This window comes from Scylla paramamosain, chromosome 44 (genome assembly GCF_035594125.1).
Source record: "Scylla paramamosain isolate STU-SP2022 chromosome 44, ASM3559412v1, whole genome shotgun sequence".
NCBI lineage: Eukaryota > Metazoa > Arthropoda > Malacostraca > Decapoda > Portunidae > Scylla > Scylla paramamosain.
The window spans coordinates 192,501-214,028 of record NC_087194.1 but is presented as its reverse complement, the minus strand read 5'-3'; the positions used below and the strand labels follow the sequence as shown (position 1 = coordinate 214,028).

The 21,528-nt window shown below is 45.4% G+C and overlaps 3 protein-coding genes across 13 annotated transcripts in view; 1 reads left to right on the top strand and 2 right to left on the bottom strand.

Moving 5' to 3' along the window:
- The first annotated feature begins 62 nt into the window (after window positions 1–62).
- On the top strand, window positions 63–17,161 carry LOC135094016 (uncharacterized). Of its 6 annotated transcripts, none has more exons than XR_010263546.1 (11): window positions 63–1,234; window positions 1,492–1,555; window positions 1,948–2,322; window positions 2,435–2,761; window positions 2,951–3,130; window positions 3,300–3,479; window positions 3,599–3,781; window positions 14,168–14,300; window positions 15,451–15,556; window positions 16,022–16,155; window positions 16,595–17,161. XR_010263546.1 is itself a non-coding variant. In XM_063993733.1 (8 exons), the coding sequence occupies exons 2-8, from the start codon at window positions 1,553–1,555 to the stop codon at window positions 6,402–6,404; spliced, it is 1,350 nt and encodes a 449-aa protein (XP_063849803.1). In that variant the 5' UTR covers window positions 71–1,234; window positions 1,492–1,552; the 3' UTR covers window positions 6,405–6,638. The 6 variants fall into 6 exon arrangements, 2 of the variants coding, with proteins under 2 accessions (XP_063849803.1, XP_063849804.1); XR_010263543.1 differs by having other exon boundaries at window positions 16,022–16,160; XR_010263544.1 differs by having other exon boundaries at window positions 15,451–15,624; window positions 16,022–16,160.
- LOC135094015 (UTP--glucose-1-phosphate uridylyltransferase-like) lies at window positions 5,970–13,950 on the bottom strand. Its single transcript, XM_063993732.1, has 12 exons — window positions 13,815–13,950; window positions 13,434–13,664; window positions 12,660–12,842; window positions 10,874–10,978; window positions 10,336–10,433; window positions 9,429–9,504; window positions 9,132–9,278; window positions 8,467–8,605; window positions 8,149–8,286; window positions 7,664–7,836; window positions 7,145–7,243; window positions 5,970–6,788 (listed from the first exon to the last, which is right to left on the bottom strand). The coding sequence occupies exons 1-12, from the start codon at window positions 13,842–13,844 to the stop codon at window positions 6,681–6,683; spliced, it is 1,527 nt and encodes a 508-aa protein (XP_063849802.1). The 5' UTR covers window positions 13,845–13,950; the 3' UTR covers window positions 5,970–6,680.
- Window positions 14,823–21,528, bottom strand: part of LOC135094012 (protein argonaute-4-like) — a 9,468-nt gene continuing 2,762 nt past the window's right edge. For 3 of the 6 annotated variants that reach the window (XM_063993724.1, XM_063993723.1, XM_063993725.1), the window contains 12 exons: window positions 20,949–21,123; window positions 20,398–20,537; window positions 19,831–20,058; window positions 19,177–19,395; window positions 18,802–18,983; window positions 18,424–18,605; window positions 17,751–17,923; window positions 17,268–17,458; window positions 16,562–16,768; window positions 16,031–16,139; window positions 15,441–15,613; window positions 14,824–15,007 (listed from right to left, as the gene is read on the bottom strand). In XM_063993724.1, the coding sequence (XP_063849794.1) occupies window positions 14,872–15,007; window positions 15,441–15,613; window positions 16,031–16,139; window positions 16,562–16,768; window positions 17,268–17,458; window positions 17,751–17,923; window positions 18,424–18,605; window positions 18,802–18,983; window positions 19,177–19,395; window positions 19,831–20,058; window positions 20,398–20,537; window positions 20,949–21,123 (2,115 nt within the window). In that variant the 3' untranslated portion in view covers window positions 14,824–14,871. Of the gene's footprint in view, window positions 15,008–15,440; window positions 15,614–16,030; window positions 16,140–16,561; window positions 16,769–17,267; window positions 17,459–17,750; window positions 17,924–18,423; window positions 18,606–18,801; window positions 18,984–19,176; window positions 19,396–19,830; window positions 20,059–20,397; window positions 20,538–20,948; window positions 21,124–21,528 lie in introns of those variants that run through there. The other 3 variants (XM_063993729.1, XM_063993727.1, XM_063993728.1) reach the window with 3 other exon arrangements.

Genomic DNA, 21,528 nt, shown 5'->3' with positions numbered 1-21,528 from the left:
CTCTCTCTCTCTCTGAATATATATGTATTTATGTGTGTGTATATAGTGTATTCGTGTGTGTGTTGACGTCACCCGATTGACAAGCGGGAAACACTTCAAAGTCTCGGTCTGAACACTGGTGCCACTTTGACCGGGTGGATCGTGTCAATATTTTATTGAATTTTACTGCGAGACGATATCATCTCTGCATTTTGTGTTCGTGACAGGCCTTGTAAGTACATAATAATTATCTAATGAGGTTTGTTTGTGTCGGCTACATTAATGTCCTAAAGGATTATGGCACTTTTAGGTTCAGCTAGGACAACACGCGCACACACACAGGTATAGGGAAGAGGAAGGATAGGGGCGGAGAGGGATGGCCCGGACAGGTATAGGAGACAGGGATGAACAGGCTCATCTATCTATTTTGCGGGGCGCACATAAGAGATTGTAGAGAGGAAGAAAGGAGTGGGGCGGGTGGGAGGAAGGTTTAAATGCCTTGGGAATCACCCTCTTGCGCCTCGCCACTGAGGGCAGGAACATCACACTTCAATGGGTGTCGTCACACTTCGGCATTCGTACCAACGACATTGCAGTCGCTGGTGCCAAGGTGGCCCTCACCGATGTAAACATTATCCCCTCCCCACCCTCTCCCGCTCTCACCCGCTAAACTCATCACATTCTGAACCTGCCTCTCTGGCAGGAACAGACTCCTCAGCAATGCCTTCTGCATCACATCCATGGGCCAATACCGCAGTGATTCCTCCCCACACTCTTGGACAGAGAAAAAAAGTCCCGCGACTTGGATGTTGCCCTCACCCCCTCCCCCCCTCGTCGCATCGGTCTCAGCTCAACACTCACCCACACCGCTTCAACCTGTCCCCCGCCCCCACACTGCCCCTGGTGCCTCTTCGCCCCCGAGACCATAGTACATTCCCTGCCGCAGTGCCCGCCCCTCCACTCCCGCCGGGCCATCCTATCACAACTCCAAGCTCTAGGCGCGCACCACCTTTGACTTGTCCACCTACTGGCGGCAGCGGGCGTTGTCCGCTCCAAACGACCTCCGTCATTCGCCTTACCTGTGCCTTCCTGAAGAAGACAGGAACTACCGCGTGTGTGATATCCCCATGGGTGTCCGCCAGGGGTCATTTCATCCCCATAGCATCATCGCAGACCCACCAAGACCAAGACCAAGCTGATCCACGTGTCTTCATCTGTCTGCCTCTCCACCTGTCCACCTGAGGAATAGGAGCAGGTGATTGGCAACTGTGTGTGTGTGTGTGTATGTGCGTGTGACAAGGAATGAGGTTTTGGTCAGGCATGTTAAGTTAGTGAAAGGCCCCGACGTGTTTACCAGTATCATTAAGGTGTGTTGTGGCCTTCACTGTACTTCACTGTACTTCACTGTACAAGTCACAGTGGTAGTTTAATTGTAGCAGTAATAGTAGTAGTTGTAATAATAGTAAAGTACATTGTTGTGATTATGTGACCTAACTTAATCTTCTCTATCAGCCTCACCACCACCACCACCACCATCACCAGTGACAGCTCCCTCACCAGGCAACCTGCAGCAATGGTAAGAGCAGAACTGAACTCCTAATATCCAGCAGCCTTGTGGGTAATCACCTGCCAACCTATACTACTGTGGTTCACCTCACACTGATGAGACGGTTTAATAATACAATTATAAATCTCACTAATCTCACATCCACAGCAAAGCCCAACACCACACACCGGTTTACTGCTGCCCCTTCACAGGCAGGCAGTCTAACCCTCTCAAGCTGGCAGCAGAGATTTCTTGCTTTTACTTGGTGCTGTCTTAAGATCACTGGGCTGTGTGTTGTGTCTACCAAAACTCTCAGCCTAAAAGTATCCAGTTTTGTACAGTTTTAGGCTGGAATAGGCTGATTTAATATGTTTCAAGAACCCACCCAGAGTTTAAGGATTAATGCAAGTGTCACCTGACAGAACAACCCTGCTGAGTGTCGCATCTGCTTCACCACCTTCAGTAAAGACGAGAACCACAGACCAAGGACCTTCCCCTGTGGTCACACATTCTGTTCCTCCTGCATTACTGGCCTACTGCGACAGGGCACCATAGGACGCCTTACCTGCCCCACGTGTCGCGCCAAGCATGTCGCGCCTAATGCTGCACAATTCCCCATCAGCTATGACATGGAGGCTCTGATTCAGCAGATGAAAGGCCTTGCGGAGCAGCAGCAGGGCCCAGAGACCACAGAGAACCAGGAGGAGGAGACTGGTGAACCTCAGGAGACAGAGGTTGAGGCGATGAGGGAGTGGGTGGTTAACGTGTTGTTCGAGTGCAGCACTGTGATGACGCAGGTGTGTATTGACTGCAGGCGTGTAGTGTTTGGAGTGCTACACACCTGCAACACCAACATTCATCATTAGAGTAATTATTTTGCAGTGTCAACAGATTTATTTAATCTTTCAGCTTGAACAGAGGCAGGACAAGTTAGAGAGACCACAGGCAAAGCACATGTCTTTGCTGAACCAACTGTGTGAGATGGTGGTGGACAACAAGAAGGCCATGACACAGCTGACAAGGGCGCAGGGCAAGTATCGAGGCCTGCTGGACGAGGGGCAGGGCATTGCATCTCACCTGCAGGCCATGGTGGATCAACTGGAGAACAGTGCGTCGGCGAGGGGAAGCAGAGCCATAGTGAATCTTGCAAACTCCCGGATGCAGGTGGTGGAGATGTGGATGAAGAAGTGCAAGGAGATGACTGCAAGTGATACAACAGCTGCCTCTTCAGACGTGGTGGGTGTTTGTTTCTCTCTCTCTCTCTCTTTCCTTCTCTAGGCTCTCTTAAACTGTTCCTGTTCCTGGTCTTTTCTTCTATGTGACCGAACCATCCCTTTTTTTTATCTTGCTATCCACTCCTTCTCTCTTCACTTCTTCATTTCCACACTTCTTAGAATGACCAGCGCTGCATCTTTGTTCCTGCAGGTGCTGACGACCACACACGACAGACTCAAGCAAATGGCAGAGAATTTTGGCAATGGTGAGGGCGGTGCTTGTAGTGGTGGTGATGCAGGTGGTGGTGTGTCCTCCAGTCAGGTGACATCTGTCTTGGAAAGGGCGCAACATTCCCTGGAAGAGCTGCCCAGCCGTCCATCCACTCTGACAGTAAGGTTTTCGTGTCCTTTCATCTTCATAACCCTAGTGTAGCAAAGCCCTGGTATGGTGATTCACTCCCACACACTCCCAATTGCTCCCAGTCACTGCCACACACTCCCAGTCGCTCCCAGTCACTGCCACACCCTCCCAGTCATTCCCACACCCCCTCCACTTACAGACAGAGGACCTTCGCACCCTGAACGCTGACGTGAGGCGCCTGCTGGAGGGTCGTGTGGTGTTTGGGCTTCTCCAGGATTCAGGGGCACCGCGCTGCTCCTCCCTCACACTGGAGAATGGACGGCTGCACCTCTACCACCTGCAGGACCAACCGCCACCCTGCCACGCCCACACCATCCAGGTCTGGGGTTGTTTGTGGTGCTTTTGTTGTTTATGATCTGTTGTGACACAGCCTGACACTCTGAAATATTAACACACAGCCTGACACTCTGAAGTACTAGCACACAGTCTGCCCCTCAGATGGCCAGCTACCTGTCCGCCCCACATCCATCCCTGCTGGTGTTCCTGGACCTGGCGTGGCGCGGCGAGGTGCATGGTCGAGTTTACATCCGTCTGAACTTGCTGGTGCCCCTGGCCAGACAGTTCCTGCTGCTGTGCTCTGGCCAGCAGGGACCCTCCTACGCTGGTACCTCCCTGCTGAAGGTGTGTGGGCGCAACAGTAAGGGGGAGTTTGTAATGGGTGGAGACTACAGCAGCAATGACGGCACTGGTGGCACCCCCCTCCTGCCAGACCTACAAGGGGACTACAGGCATACTGGGGCTGCCGGGTCTGTGTGGGGGACCTTTAGGGATCACCGCGCAGCACAGTTTGCCATCACCACCAGGGACTGCAGGGGCATCATTCCCCGGGTGTTTGGTAGCGTGGAGGAAGGCATGGCGGTGGTGCGCACTGCAGTGGCTGTGATGCAGAATGAAAGGGTGACTGTGGAGGAGTGCGGGGTGGTGCTCAACCCTTAGGAATGGTACCAGGGTGTTAGGAATGGTGGCAGGATGTTGGAAAGGGTGTTAAGCTCTTAAGAATAGTGCCAAGTTGTTATGAATTGTTACAGGTTGTTGAGAATGGTGCTAAAGGTGTTATGAATAGTACCAGGGTGTGAGGAGTGTTCCAGGGTGTTGGGAGGGTTTCAGGGAGTGTGGAGGAGTGGCAGCTGCAGTAGTTAGCCACAATAGTTAACCACAGTTCCTCACCAGCCATCCAGTCAGTGCTGTCAGATGCCCACCACACTAAACACTCATCAGGAACTCAGTGTTAGTACTATTGAAATGCCTGTTGTTATTATTACTACCATTACAATTGGGAAAAAGTCTAACCTGGTTTAAGAGTGTTAGGGGAATCCTTAACTGTGTGTGTGTGTGTGTGTGTGTGTGTGTGTGTGTGTGTGTTAGGTTTTTTTTTGCTAGAGAATTGATATGCTTGTTATTATTACTAGCATTACTATTGGGAAAAGTCTAGCCTGGTGTAAGACTGTGAGGGGAAAGACTTGCCTGTGTGTGTGTGTGTGTGTGTGTGTGTGTGTGTTAATTTTTTTTTGCCAGAGAATTAACCCTTTCACTGATATTTGGCATGTTTGTGAGATGTCTTTAATTGATCCACAGTCTCTTCCAAACATTACATCAGGTACAAATTACAAAATCACATCTTTTAACTCCTTGCTTTCTTCTCAATGCTTCTAAATGCTTCAGATATTATAAGTGGTGTTGATTCTTCCTTATCTCAGTGAAACGGTTAATACTTTAAATCCTCTCAAAACTGTTCGGCTTACCCAGTTTTTTATTTTTTTTTTCATCCACTTCTTCCACCAGATTTAGAGTTTTCTCAGTGGTACCTCAAATCAGATATAGTCGTCATTTTCATCAGCTATTTTTGTACGTAAAGTGATACCAATGTATGCTTTATGTATGAGAATACTGGCCTGTAGAGTGTGGCCTTGGTAATGTGGTAATGTTGAGGGTACAAGGCCTAGCTGATCACACTCCCATGACAACAGTCAGAGGAAGTACTCTTTTGTTCCTACCGTGGGAGAGGGTGTGGTGGTGAGGAGACAGGCTGAAGTGTTAGACTAGCCAAGATCTGTCAGTGTGAGAAACATGATTAAACATTAGATACGAGTATCTGCTCTATTCTGGCTCTCCTCCACCACCAGCTACTGTTGTACCTCACTTTCCTTCCCTTTCCCATCTCTGTGTGGTGAAGAGACAGGCTGAAGTGTTAGAATAGCCAAGATCTGTCAGTGTGGGGGTGAGAAACATGATTAAACATTAGATATACCAAGATCTGCTCCATCCTGGCTCTCCAGCACCACCAGCCACTGTCGTACCTCACTTTCCTTCCCTTTCCATCTCTGTGTGGTGAAGAGACAGGCTGAAGTGTTAGACTAGCCAAGATCTGTCAGTGTGGTGGTGAGAAACATGATTAAACATTAGATATACCAAGATCTGCTTCATCCTGGCTCTCCACCACCACCAGCCACTGTCGTACCTCACTTTCCTTTCCTACCTGTGTGGTGAAGAGACATGCTGAAGTGTTAGACTAGCCAAGATATGTTCCACCCTGTCCCTCCACCACCACCAAACAAAACTATTTCACCATTTGCATATGTTTAGCCTTATTTTCCTGCCTCCTCTGCATCTCTGTATGGCATTGAGACAAGGAGGACAGGCCGAGACATTTGACATACCAAGATCTGATCCATCCTCTCTCACCTCCTCCATTCAGTCCTTTCCTATGTCCATCAATACTTTTCTTCCCTCTGTCTATCATCATGTGTGAAATTTTAATAAGGAATAGTTGGTGGTTGCCAGATACAGTATTTATTGAAATGTCACATAATTTTGATATAGTATTTATTGAAATGTCACATAATTTTTTATTGTTTCATTGGTGTTATTTCACTGCTTTTCAATCACCATCTCTTTCATTGTAAACCTCAAGAGTAAAGACTGGTATTAATTTAGTGTTATTAAAATTACTGTATTCTTCATTCACTTAAACTTCTGTGTCTTTATATTAAACATTTCTCTCTCTCTCTTTTTTTTTTTAATCACTAAGAATATCAACAATAACAATTACATTAACTTTCCTCAACCAGTACAATGAAAACATACATAAACAATTTAATATATCAAATCTCTATTATATTAACATTAATTTTATTTCCTTCAGTTTATGGGAGGGCCAGACTTGCTGCTGAGGGAGGGACTAGCCTGCAGTGTGTCCGTAGGCAGTGAGAGAGGCTGTGCTGTGTCCCTTGTGGCTAGAGTGTAAGGTTGGTGGCAGTGTGTGTGTGTGTGCATGGTGGTGGTGGTGGTAGTGGTGGTGGATTTGATTAAGTGTGTGTGTGTGTGTTACAGTAATCTCTTTCTGGCTACATAGAAATTAAAGATACCATTTCTCTCTCTCTCTCTCTCTCTCTCTCTCTCTCTCTCTCTCTCTCTCTCTCTCTCTCTCTCTCTCTCTCTCTCTCTCTCTCTCTCTCTCTCTCTCTCTCTCTCTCTCTCTCTCTCTCTCTCTCTCTCTCTCTCTCTCTCTCTCTCTCTCTCTCTAGTGGTCCAGAATCCTCATGTTGCCAGAAACAATCTTATTCTCCAAAATTGAGCCAGCCGGGATGTCAATACGATCTCCATGATTGGCGATGATGATGACAGTGCCCTGAAAAAAAAATATATACACATCTATTTTACTCTGAGCTGTGTGTTCTGCTTTGTGCACTGATGGGATGTGGTGTGGTGGAAGTTGCTGGGGTTTTCAAGGGTGTTTTCTGTGGTTCTGGTGGTTTTGAGTGGTTTTAGTGGAAGTTACTGGGGTTTTCTAGGGTGTTTTCACGATTCCAGTGATAGTTTAACAGGCTACAGTGGAAGTTACTGGGATTTCAAGGCTGTTTTTGTAGTTCTGGTACTAGTTCAACAATTACATGCATTGAGAACCTAGCCAATCATCTCTGTGGCATCTGAAAGCATTCCTGGTGAGAGAGCAAAGCATTTTAATAATCCAGCCCCCTATCTCACCTTAAGAACCACCCCTCGTCCGAAGGTCACATCACCAGATACAGAGAGGTGGTCTAGCTCCAGCATGTCAGGAATGGTGCCAAAACGCTTGAGGAAGTCCTGCAAATCGAGGTCAGGTCATGTCAGGTCAGGTTATGAAGGGGTAGATGTGTTTTTTTGTGTTTCTGATGGTTTAACAGGCTGCAGTGGAAGTTATTGTGGTTTCAAGGGTGTTTTCATGATTCCAGTGATAGTTTAACAGGCTGCAGTGGAAGTTACTGTGATAGATGTCTTAGTTTGGCTTGGCAGGTTGGCAGAAGACAGAACAGGCAAAGAACAAGATATAGACAAAAATTAGAGATTTAGCTAGAATGCCTTGCAGTAGATAGAGAGTTAGTGATGCAGGAAAAGGAGTCAGGACAGCAGGCACCCACACACACACACACACACACACACACACACACACACACACACACACACACACACACACACACACACACACACACACACACACACACACACACACACACACACACCTACCTTGACCTTCCCAAAGTGTGACGACCCCAACTTAACAAGCGGGGTGGTATCGAATTGCCTCTGGGGTGACATAACGAGAGTCCCCTGCTGCATGCTGTACAAGTTACTCATTACCAGAAGCAGGTCATCCGTTTTCTTCACTGGTAGAAAACGGGATCTCGGTACGTTGAGTCCTGGGGGAATTATTGTCAATGGATTGTTTTTATTCTTGTTTTGTTGTTTTTTTTGTGTTTCTAGTTAATTTTTTGTTTCATTTTCTTCATTTTTTTTGTTTGTATTTTCTTTGTTCTATCTCTTTCATTCCTCACACACACACACACACACACACACACACACACACACACACACACACACACACACACACACACACACACAGACCCCCTTCCTTTGCCCAGCACCCACACAGACACACCCACACATACCCACACTCACCCACAGCCTCACCACACATACCCCACTACCCACACAGACACACCCACACTCACCCATGGCCCCGTGAAAGCTCCTGATGGCTGCCCCCACTGCCTGCTCCAACTGAATGACTCCCACGCCAGAGTCTAAAGTCTTGTTGTTAACGATCACCTCCATCTCCAGGCCTCCCTCTGTCATCACCTCCTTTATTGCTGTAGTGGTTAGGTTAGGTTAGGTTACATTACATTAAATTAGGTTAGGTTAAGTTAGGTTAATTTTCCTGCTGAAGCAATGGTTAAAGATGAACATAAATTAACTTTTGAAAAACATAACATTACAAACTTTCAAAAACCCAATTAGGTACACACATATACACACACACACTCACTCACCACTAAGTTTAATCCACAAGTTATTCGTGTTAAAAATCTTGAACTTTTTAACCGACTTGAACTCGTCCACGTGGTCTTTGGGAACCTGAGCAATTTCCAGCAAACGCAGCCCATCTTTGTGTCTGATGAGTGTTCCGCCCTGGGGGAGTGTAGAGGAGGTACTGGGGTTATCCTGGGGCTGTACTGGGGTTACAGGGGGAGTGTGAGGGTTCTAGCAGGGGTCTGGAGATTACAGGGAGGTTCTACAGGGGTTCCACAGGGCTACAGGGACAGTGTGTGAGGTTTATGAAGGCTCTAGGGAGGTTCTACTGGGCTACAGAGGAAGTGTGAGTGGTCTGAGGGTTATAGAGGTTCTGTGAGGTTCTATAGGATTATAGGAGGAGTGTGAAGGGTTACAGGGAGGTTCTACAAGGGTTCTACAGGATTACAGAAGGACTGTGAAGGGTACAGAAGAGTTACAGGGAGGTTCTATAAGGTTCTACAGGATTATAGGACCATGAAGGGTACAGAAGGGTTACAGGGAGGTTCTACAAGGTTCTACAGGATTACAGGGGTTTAGAAAAGTATCATTTATTCTCTCTCTCTCTCTCTCTCTCTCTCTCTCTCTGGTTTTTCATTATATCTCATCTAACCTCACCTCACTTGACCTGACGACCTCACCTCACCTTCACATCAGCCCTCGTCTTGTCGGTGACCTCCATCAGGAAGGGACAGTGACCTGACTTCTCCTCCCCCACCAGGAAGTTGAGGATGGAGAGGTCAACTGTGGCGCCGAGGTTGTCTATATTACTGATGAACACATATTCTTTGCCCTGTTGAGAGAGAGAGAGAGAGAGAGAGAGAGAGAGAGAGAGAGAGGGGCGGGGGGTACAAGAGGAAAGTGAAAGCTAGAGATTTTTTTTTTTTCTGAGACAAATAAGTGAAAAAAAAAAAGGTGTTTATCTACCTGTCCATCCCCTCACCTGCTTCAGAAACTCGTCAAGCAGACCTGAGTTGTTGAAAGCGTTGTAGAAGTCCCCGTGGCCAGGCGGGTACCAGCTGCATGTGCGTAAGAACAAGGGTTTGAAAAAAATAATAATAATAATAGTAATAATAATAATAATAATAATAATAATAATAATAAAAAGAACTGCTAACAACAAAAAAGATTGGGGGAAATATTACATGCATGGCCACTTAATTAATGTAAAAGTTATAAATAAGTAAATCGGATCACAAATGTTGGGGTGGGGGGGGGGCGGCGGTAAGATTCTGACCTTAAACTATTTCCTCTATTTCCGCCCGTCATCCTCATCCGCCTATTTGTTTAATCTTCACTGGGGTTTTCAAGGCTGTTTTTATCAACTTATAAGCTTGACAGGGTGTAGTGGAAGTTCCTGCGGTTTTCAAGGCTATTTTCGTGATTTTACTAGTTTAACAGGGTGTAGTGGAAGTTCATGAGGTTTTCAAGGCTGTTTTCATCATCTTATAAGCTTGAACAGGCTGGAGTGGAAGTTACTGGGGTTTTCAAGGCTGTTTTCATCATCTTATAAGCTTGAACAGGCTGGAGTGGAAGTTACTGGGGTTTTCAAGGGTGTTTTCATCATCTTAAAGCTTGAACAGGCTGAAGTGGAAGTAACTGGGGGTTCTCAAGTGCGTTTCCACGTTAAACAAGAAATCTGTGCTGTAAACCCCAAAATACCCCTATGACAACGTGACAGTTCATCTCTGTGGCCTTGGAGGAAGAATCGTGGGGGGAGAACAAAGCAAAAGAAACAAACAATTACACAATAGCCTCAAAATTTGAAGCGCCACATGCGGGAGACTGGCAGACCCACACACGGATCAACGGACCGTCAACAGTCACACACCGCCTTCCTTCTGTCTTACCTCTCTGCTTCCTCATCACTGCAGGTCCTCGCTAGGGGCATAAGTGATTCTCTGTTGATTCTTGGGTACCGTGATTGCTTGAATGTGTGTACGCTGACCTGAGAGAGAGAGAGAGAGAGAGAGAGTGAGGCTTTTTTTTTTTTTTCGTTTCGTTTTTTTTTATTAATTTTCTATCTTTTAACCTTATTTGTCACGTTTTATTTTCTTTTTATTTAGTTTTCCTTCATATTTATTTCTACGTACTTACCAGAGAGAGAGAGAGGGGGGGGAGAGAGAATTTCTTTGTTATTCCTTCTCCTTTTCCCTTTTTCTCCATTTAATTGTCTTTCTCTCCTATATATCTCTCTTTTCCTCCTCCTCCTTCGTAATAATTTCTTCTTCTTCTTCTTCTTCTTCTTCTTCTTCTTCTTCTTCTTCTTCTTCCTTTTCCTTCTGAATTCTTCACTTCGAAACATCTTTATTCTCTCTCTCTCTCTCTCTCTCTCTCTCTCTCTCTCTCTCTCTCTCTCTCTCTTGACCTCGTTTGACCTGGACTGACCTTGATGCCTTGGTACTTCCTGATGACCTTCAGAGTATCCTCGTCTGTATTGAAGGAGTTCATAAGGACGAGAGGAACGTCGCTGTTGTATTTCTCGTTGAGGTGCTGAGAGAGAGAGAGAGAGAGAGAGAGAGAGAGAGAGAGAGAGAGTTATCGTACCGTCTTTACGTAACTTACAAATTAATATTATTTCTTTTTGCTTTAAATTTGTCGTTTTTTTTTCTTTCAATTCGTGAAGAAAATTATTAAGGTTCGTATTTGTAAGAGAGAGAGAGAGAGACAAGAAGTGGAGGAGGAGGAAGAGGAGTGGGAGAAGGAAGAAGAAGAAGAAGAGGAGGAAGAGGAGTGGAAGAAGGAAGAAGAAGAAGAGGAGGAGGAGGAAGAGGAGTGGGAGAAGGAAGAGGAAGAAGAGGAGGAGGAGGAGGTTATGATAAGATAACTCGTAGGGAGGAAGAGATAAGGAAAGGGAGAGGAAGATATGAAATTTAAAAAAATAAATAAAGGAAGGGAATAGGGAAAGAAGAGGAGGAGGAAGAGATGAAGTGATTAGATTATGGAAGAAGAAAGAAAGAGAAAGAAGAGGAGAAGGATGTGTGTAGAGAGAGAAAGAAAGAGAGAGAGATAAGCATGAAGATGAGATAAAATTAGAAGAGATAGCGTAGAGCAGATACCAGCAACAGTAGTAGTAGTAGTAGTAGTAGCAGTAGTAGTAGTAGTAGTAGTAGTAGTAGTAACCATGAAAAATAATAATAATAAACAAAATAATCTTAAACTAAACAATCTCACTATAGCCTAGCCATAATACGTAAACACACACGCACACGCAATGTAGTGATTAGCAATGTAGTGAAGTTAGGCGTTCTGAGACGTCTCCGCCAGTTTTTCTTACCCCCCCCCCCCAGCTGCTAACTCTGTACAAGGGCCTTATCCGTCCATGTATGGAGTATGCTTCACATGTCCGCGGGGGGGTGGGGGGGGGGTTCCACTCATATTGCTCTTCTAGACAGGGTGGAATCAAAAGCTTTTCGTCTCATCAACTCCTCTCCTCTAACTGACTGTCTTCAGCCTCTTTCTCACCACTGCAATGTTGCATATCTAGCTGTCTTTTACCGCTATTTTCATCCTAACTGCTCTTCTGATCTTGCTAACTGCATGCCTCCTCTCCTTCCGCGGCCTCGCTGCACAAGACTTTCTTTCTCTCACCCCTATTCTGTCCACCTCTCTAACGCAAGAGTTAACCAGTATTCTCAGTCATTCATCCCTTTCTCTGGTAAACTAGAACTCCCTGCTTGCGTCTGTATTTCCACCTTCCTATGACTTGAATTCCTTGAAGAGGGAAGTTTCAAGACACTTATTCATCAAGTTTTGACCACTGCTTTGACCCTTTTATGGGACTACCATTTCAGTGGGCATTTTTTTTTTATTGGATTTTTGTCACCCTTGGCCAGTGTCCTTCCTACATAAAAAAAAATAAATAAATAAATAAAAAAAAATAAGGAGGCCCGGGTTCGAATCCTGGGCGCGGCGAAGCAGATAGGCGAGCCTCTTTAATTAAGTGTAGCACCTGTTCACCTAGCAGCAAGTAGGTACGGGATGTGACCTCGCTGTCCCGGTTTGTGATGTGTCAGTGGTCTCAGTCCTACCCAAAAATCTTAGCTCTTTCCGTAGGGGAGCGGTTGGCTGAGTGACCGGCAGACGACCGTAGGTGAATCACACACACACACACACACACACACACACACACACAGGTACACACGAAACCAGCCACCCATCCAACCATCCTCACCTTGATCTGCTGCACGGTCAGGTCAAGGAAGGTCAGGTCAGAGCGCACTGGGATGATAGATTTAGGTCCTTTACACCCCATGGAAGTCCCCAATCCTCCGTTTAGCTTCACTACAACAAGACGGTCCAGTAACGATTTAGCTTTCGTTGCGCTCACTCCTTGTATCTCGCTGTAGCTTCGAATCTAGAAGGATAAGATGAGTTTGGGTCAATTGTACTGAGAATTATTGCAGTTCCAGCTTCTTTACTCATTCCTGGAAGCTGGAAATGACTGGACTGACTGATTAGTAACATATTAATTATTTAGATGCCCTCTCTCTGTGTATCTCGCTGTAGCTTCGAATCTAGAAGGAGAAGAGCAGTTTGGGTCAATTGTACTGAGAATTATTGCAGTTCCAGCTTCTTTACTCATTCCTGGAAGCTGGAAATGGCGGAATGAAGTGTTAGGGCGAGTCTAGAATAAGGATATGAGAATTCTGGACTATTTTTAAGCTGGAAAGGACATTGGTTTGTTTATTACGAGTTTATAGAAGGTGAAAATTATGGAGGTGGTCAGTCAGTCATTAAGTCAGCCAGTCACGTTATTAATCATTGTCATTGGGTCAGTCAGTCAGTCAATTTTCCACTCATTTAACGAGTCATTTCTCAAAAAAACACCCGCAAAACAAACCGAAAATAATAAAAAAATCACTCAAAATACTAAAACTACTAAAATGACCCCAAAACTGCCCTTAACTAGCCCCAAATGACCCTTAACTAAAGCTCATTACCTTACCGTGCCTTCCTCCAGCTTTTGAATCTCGTCCCAGTGTATAGAAGGCTCGAAATCTGAAATGAAGCGAGCGAACAGTTTCTCAAAGCCTTCGAACTCCTTCCTCGCGCTTTCCTTGAGTGTAGCAGGGGACGTGAGCAGCAGTCGGTCTAGTTCGTGGCTAAGCTGAACTCTCGCCTCCACCTTAGTCTGCTGCTTGAAGGCGTCCATGGAGGGTCGCCGCTGTGGGTACCCCTGTGGTGAAAGAAAAAGGTCAAGTGGTGTTTTTTGTAGGTGGTGATGGTGGTGGTAGTGTTTTCAAATTTATGTAGTAGTAGTCGTAGTTGTTGTATTACGATGGTGGTGGTGGTGGTGGTGCTGGTGGTTTCTCTCTCTCTCTCTCACCTTCACTACGGGACTTAAAGTGGTAGCCATCTTGTGTCAGGCGGGAGAGGCAGCGCGGAGGAGCAGCAGGTGGTGGTGATGGTGGTGGAGGAGTGAAGAGTTAGCAAGATTGTGGTGGTGGTGGTGGTGGTGGTGGTGAAGGGTTTTGAAAGATACGATATTGTAGATTACGAAAGGAGTGGACGAATAATCTTATCTCTCTCTCTCTCTCTCTCTCTCTCTACAAAAAAATAACGCATATCAAACAAGAATATTAATTAAAGCTCAGATTAATTCCCATTGACTTCACTAAACCACTTTAAACGATCAAAAGACAATTATTCTCAACTCTAACAACCATCTCGTCGTTTCAGAAGCCAAGCCGTTCATGTGGGCACCGCGTGAGACCGTGAGAGCGACCAAGAGTGGACAGACAGACAGAGAGAGAGAGAGAGAGAGAGAGAGAGAGACGAGGAGAATGAGGTGCTACTGGTGGACACATAACAGGTAAGAAGGAATGGTATCGTTGTGTGTGTGTGTGTGTGTGTAGTCAAAGCCACCCTCTCCTTGCCTCTCTCATCTCTTCTAATATTTATCCAGTCTTTCTTTCAGTTAATGTACATACCTTGCCTTTCATCACCTCTTCTTTCAATCCGTTCTAGTTATATTTATCATTTCTGCATCTCTTCTTTTTGTCACCTTGTTCTTGTGTGTGTGTGTGTGTGTGTGTGTGTGTTTTGTACAGGGGTAGTCAAACACTTTTTTTTTCATACTTTTTATTTTATCACATCAAATCAGGAAGTGACTTTATGAAAATAGTACAGAAAAGATGGTTCTCTCTCTCTCTCTCTCTCTCTCTCTCTCTCTCTCTACATCACATCAGCAATAATATTAATAATGAAACTCCCTTATAGAGCACAGGGACTTCATATATAAACAGTACAAATTTATTCCTCTTAAATTAAATCATACGGTCCGTAGAAATAAAATCCACAAATCAATAAAACAACAGTAAATTTGATAAAAAAATAAACAAAACTTCAAATGAGTGTGTGTGTGTGTGTGTGTGTGTGTGTGTCTACAGGTAGTACAGCTTAGTGTGCAGTGTGTTGTAGTGGTCCATGGTGGAGGTCAAGGTCACGAGGGGCACTGGGTCATACAACTCATCCAGCTGTGCCACGTGACCCTCCTGCCGGGACGCGATCTGCCGAGCACTGTGGGAGGATAGAAAGACAGGTCACTTTAGGGTCACTCAAGTCACCATTTATACACCAGGTCTTTTAATCATTGGGTCACCTTAGGGTCAGTCAGGTCACTATAGTTTAATTTATCACTATAATATCAAGCCTTCAGTTTTGTCTATGCTACATTAAGGAAAAACAGCCATAAAGATATCAATATTTGTTTTCCTGTCACAGAATATATTGATCTAGAGGTTGTAGTGGAGATTAACTGGCTAAGAGTGTGAAAGGACAGCCTCTCTAAACTGTTTCTCAAGCCAAAGAAGTGTTTTGAAGTTGTAGATACACAGAAACAAGCACAGGAGTTGATTTTTTCCTTTTTCCCTTTCCTAGGCCATAATAAACATTTAAGGTATTTTAGACAAAGCATAAATGAAGCAAAGGACTTTATTTCACCAATCCTCACAATTTTGCAGCCTGGCGAGCATAGGCGGCCGGGGCGGGGAGAGAGACCGCCTGGGAGCAGCTGGCGTGAAGGTGGCACAGGGCGTAGGTGACTGTCTGCAGCTCGTCAAGACCCAGGTGATTATCGTCATACACCACTCGGTACTCAGTGGGTCTGGTGGTGCCACTGTCACTCTGCAGGGAAGGTGGGTGAGTGCTGAGTACTTAGAGGGGTGGTGCTGCAGTAATAATGTTTGGGTAGTTTTACGTCACATTAAGTGTTGTTGCAGTTCTTATTCACTCTGGGTAGTTTTACGTCACATTAAGTGTTGTTGCAGTTCTTATTCACTCTGGCTTGGTAGTGTAATGGTAGTGTAGTAGTAATGGTTAGGTTAAGTTAGGTCACTGTTCAGTAATATTTTTTCTTAAGTAAAATATATATAAATCTTTTTTAATTTAGTTTATTTTTCTCTACTTTGGTGTACTAGTGTGGTCGTGGTGGCCTGGCTAGGAGTGTGAAAGGAGAGTTTGTTCTGTGACTGTGGGCAGAGAGAGAGAGAGAGAGAGAGAGAGAGTGACTACTACTACCACTACTTCTTCCAGCACCACTACCAGATGAGAGGAGAGGAAGAAGCCCCTGATGGATGGATGGATGATGTCGCCTTCTACCACAGTGCCAGGGGGAATATTACCTCCACCTCCGCCAGGCCCTCGGAACAGCCTGCAATGCCACACAGGTCAGGTCAATGTGGTGGTTATTCTCAAGTCTCCTGTAGAAAAGAACTTGAATTTCCTCTTCCTCCTCCTCCCTGTCATTCTAAGCTACAAGACTTCCACCACCTCTTCCTCTCTCACTGCTGCTCCCATTCCAAGACCAGTAGACCTCATCCTCTCTCTCTCTCATTCTAAGCTACAAGACCTCCACTTCCCCTTCCTCCAATCTCATTCTAAGCTACAAGACCTCCACTTCCCCTTCCTCCAAGATCAGTAGACCTCCTCTCACTAAAGACCTTGTAAGACCCTCTCTCACAGCTACTCTCTCACCAGACAACCCCAAACTCGTTACCATATCTATCAATCAACCTTACCTCACCAAAATGAAGTCTTCTCTTTACTAAATCACCTAACGTAACTAATACTTGCCTTGTGTGGTGGGAACGCGACACCCACACATAGGTAATGGGCGGCTGGTACTCCCCGTCAACCTGCATGCCACTACAGGCCCTCCGGATCTCTGTGGCCTCCCATGCTGTGACGCGCTCCAGCTCCTCCTGCGGCAAGTCGAGGCGGTAGACTAGCAAACTCTGGGGCTTGGTGTGGTTTGTCTCATAGTACCTCAGAAGCAACCGTCTGGAATGGGGTAAGGAAGGTAAAGGTTAAGTGTGGGTCTGGTAGTTGGGGATGCTGGGTCTGGTAGATGGGGATGCTGAAGAGGAGAGGAGAGGTGAAGTTACTGGAAAATGAGAGGGTTGGGAGAGAAAGGGTTGAAAGAGATGGTGATGGTCTGGAATAGGAAGTGTTTGGTGAGGGTACTGGGAAAAGAATGTGTGTGTTTGGTGAGGGTACTGGGAAAGGAATGCGTGTGTTTGTTGAGTGTACTGGGAAAAAAGAATAGGTGCGTGTTTGTTGAGTGTACTGGGAAAGGAGAAAAATATCAAGTTTCCATGCTGAGACTAAATAAACCTGAATGTAACATGTTTAAACAGTGAAAAAAGAACTAAATAAAACAGCTACCCATACAAATTAACGTCTGCTTCTTATCCAAACAAGTCACTCCCCTCAAGACCTAAACACAGGAACTGACCTAGTAAAATTAACAAGCTTACTATGATACTACACCCAACTCAACTCAAAATTAGAAGCGGTGTTGGCGATGCAGTGCTGCCGGTGTTGTGGGTGGACCAGCGTAACACATGGGCCGCCTTCCCTGGCCATCATCCCCACCATGGCCGCCAGGAAGGCCGAGCGGGGGAAGTTCTTCGGGTGTCCGTCCATGGCAGCCCCCACCACCAACACTGGCTTGCACATCAACGTGGAGGCCTGTGGAGAGGAGGCCTTGAGAGTGGTGGTGGTAGTGGTGTGGGAAGCAGTGTAGATGATAATTAGAACAGTGAGGTGGTGACTGAAGGCAGGAAGTTTAAATATAGTAAATGAAGGCAGGAAGTTTAAATATAGTAAATGAAGGCAGGAAGTTTAAATATAGTAAATGAAGGCAGGAAGTTTAAATATAGTAAAGAGACAAAAAAAAAAAAGTGAAAGGAGTAAAATATATCTAGACTAGCTAAAAAAAACCGTTCAAAGGTAACGTCAGGTCAGGTCAGGTCACACTCACAGGGAGGAGGGCGGGCCAATCAAGAGCCACACTGACACCACCACACTTGGCATTCATCTGCAGGAGGAGGGAGGTCATCACTTGGTCGTCCTGCAGCTTGTCCCTGTAGGTATCTGGAGCCACACATTGAGTCACGTGCTCCAAGATGAAATTCCCAGCATGCTTAGTGTCCTCTGAAGCCACAAGGGAGTATAGGAACATAACATAAGAACATGCTCTCTTCCCAGCATGCTTAGTGTCCTCTGAAGCCACAAGGGAGTATAGGAACATAACATAAGAACATGCTCTCTTCCCAGCATGCTTAGTGTCCTCTGAAGCCACAAGGGAGTATAGGAACATGAGAAGATACAAGAACACTGTCTACACGTGGTTCCCTTCCCAGCATGCTTAGTGTGTTCTCTGAAGCCACAAGGGAGCATGAGAGCATGAGAAAATAAGGGAAGCTGCAAAGAAGAGCCATTGTCAAAGAGTTATATAAGAAAAAAAATCTTATTCCAGGAAAAATGATTACAAATTTGATGCACTGTGAGTGAGAACATTGCTTTCTCAAATCATAGGAATGTAAACCAAGGAAAAAAAGAACCTTTCAGAAGCATTCTTCAAAAAAGCAAAGGAAAAAAATTACAAACAAACAAATAAAAAAAATATATTAATCACCCCCACTGTGACCCACCATGTAGATAAGGCACACCAGGTCGCATGAGGAACAAGGTCAGCTGGGAGTATGGGTAGTAACGCAGTAGGGCCACCAGGTCATCCAGGGGCTTGGTGGCTTTTCGAACGACATCTACAGAAGGCTGCCTCACATCCATCCCTAGTGCCCTGCCCACCTCCCTGAGACGCTGCAGGAACCTTCTGTGTGAGTGTAGGATTGAGAAGGATGGAGAGGGGCAAGGAGAAGGATGGGGAAGATTGAGAGAAGGAAGGGGATTAAAAAGAAGGATTAGAAGGGGGAAGAGATGGAAGGATGGAGGAGGGAAGGGCTAAAACACTAAAGATACCCCAAAATACCCCAAAACACACCCATACACACCCATACACTACAACTTACTCATGAAGTGTATTTCTCTTCAAACCCTGCACATCATACTGAACCAAAGACCAAGTGTGCAGTGTTGCTGGTTTGTAGAGACCCACACCCTGTCCAAGCTGCCACCTCCCTCCTTCAGGAACCACACGGGTACTTGCCAGCAGGGTTGGAGGGGGGAGCACCTTGCCAACTACCTCCACTGCCTGTGTGTGTGTGCGTGTGTGTGTGTAGAGGAAGGTAATTGGTTTGTATTGAAACTGAGTGATAAAATAAATAGATAAATAATGAAAAACTGAAAAATTAAAATGGAAAAACGAAGAAACAAGATAAAAATTGAAAAAAACATACAAATAAACAAATAAAAACAAACAAACAAACAAACCCCAATTCACACACCTCCTGCTCAATCCTGAGGCCAAGTCGGGTCAGGGCAGGGTCAAGAGCGAGTGGGGGTGACCTGACCAGAGCCGCGATGTGCTTCTGCCTCTCCTCGGGTCCCAGGTCCCAGTAGCGGTCCCTGTGGGGGTCCTGATGGGGGTTCCAGGGGTACTTCCTCTCTGGTGACCACCCTCCCCCCCAACTCCCCAATCTCTGTCCCCCAACCAACTCGCATACCTGTGGGGGAGGAAGGGATAGTGAGTGATGGTGGTGGTGATGGAAGAGGATTTATAGTGAGTAATGGTGAGGGAACAGTAAGAAGTGATGGTGAAGTAGTGAGAGGCTGGTAATAATGAGAAGCAATGATGAGAGAGTGATAGTTACAGGTGATGGTGATGGTGGAACTGGCTGAGTGAAGTGGCAGTGAGATGATAGTGAGCATAGTGATAGTGAGGTGACAGTGAGCGATAACAAGAGTGAATGAGTGACGATAATAATGAAACAACGATGCAAAATGAACGATAGAGGTGAGAGCAAAGTGGCAAGCAATTAATGAAATGACAGTGAGAATATCATGACGGTGAAATGACAGTGAGGTAACAACTAATAATGAAGAACAGCAACAAAATAGAAGTGAAAAAGACAATAATGAGTGATAATTAGCCTATTCACCTCCAACGGCAGGAAGATCAACCTCTGTTTGGGCGCCACGTGGAGACAATTGAGGCGTGGGTAGCGGAGAGACAGCCCGTAGAAGTGGAGAAAGTATTGCTCCACCGTCCAGCGAGTAGTGGAGGCCGAGTGCTGATTGTGGAGGTACATCAGGATGACATCTGCACCCTTCGCTGCCACCTCCACCACACGGTACACCCGCCGCACCCTGCTGTGTGTCACCCTGACCTGGGGGGGAGGGGAGGTGAGTGTAGGGACGCGAGAACAAATGAAAAGACACAGGAAGGAAAGGATATGCGATAGGAATGAAGGAAATAGAGATAAAGAGAGGAAGCAACAAATAATATGCAAAAAAATGAAGTAAGGGCACAAAGCAGGAAACAATAAGCGACGGGGAAAAGAAAACCAAGATAAACAAAGGAAAGAGGGTAACCGTAAACACCAAATTCACTTCAGCTAAACTCACCAATCACTTCGGATATAAACCACCACCAAAACAAGCACAAAAAAGCAACACAGACTAGCTCACACAAACAGACAACTAAAAAAACACACAGGGCGGGCCACCTTGAGGTCACGAAGAAGCAGGGAGAGTTCATAGCGAGTGTTCTTCATCATAGGGCGATGTAGGTCACTTTCCTGCCAGCCTAGATCGGTGCGCAGGAAAGCCAGAAGAGATACTGCTTTGGTCACTACTGGCTGGCACACTGCAGGTCACAGGGACAAGGTACGTAGGTAAATGTGACCTGAAGGCTATGATTATAAGGATATGACACAAGTTATTCATTCAGGGGCAGAAAACAGCTTTTATATAAGGAGGCGAGCATTGGGAAGACTTAAAGATCTGGAAACACGTGGAGGAAAACGTGAAAAGATATAAACAGAAAGGAAATAAAGGAAAACATAGCCATCCAAACAGAAAGATAGGGAAAAAAAACAAGAAAAATCAGAGGAAAATTAAATAAGATAAACAGAAAAACGAAAACAAACTTAGAACACATCCAAACATCCAAACACATACTTAAACCATCCAAACACACTAATGAAGCCATCCAAACACCCAAACACAAGGAAACAAGACCAGATAAGTGAAAAACAGTGAGAATCCAGCCACCCACCATCTAAGGAGAGAAGGAGAGATGAAGCAGGAGTAAGGCAGGCCCTGTAACTCATCTGGACCTGCCTGCCGGGGGTAAGGGAGATGTGAGGACAGGCTGGGGTGTAGGGAAAGTAAAGTCCTGCCCTCCTCTCCATTTGTAGCGATAGGCTGTAGTGTAGCATTGCCTCCAGGACCTTGTAGGATGTTGTAGGATTAAAATGAAGGGTTTACAGGAATGTTGTATTAGAATGTTATGTGAATTCTGTCTTTTTTGAGTCATTTAGGGATGAGGTTGATAAGTACGACCATCTACTCCTTTATATTTGGTAATTGTGAATAAAGGATAAAAAATGACTCGGAAAAGCAAAGGACTCAAAACAAAGGAAGTCCAGAAACGAATTACAAAAAAACAAAGGAATAGAAAGACAAATAACTAAAAATACAAATGATTCAGAATAAATGACTCAAAAAACAAAGGAATAAAAACAAAGGAATAAAAAAAACAAAGGAACCAAAAAACAAAGGAACCAAAAATAGGACAAAAAAGAACAAAATCATAAAAACAAAGGATAAATTAACAAAGAACCCCCAAAAAAACA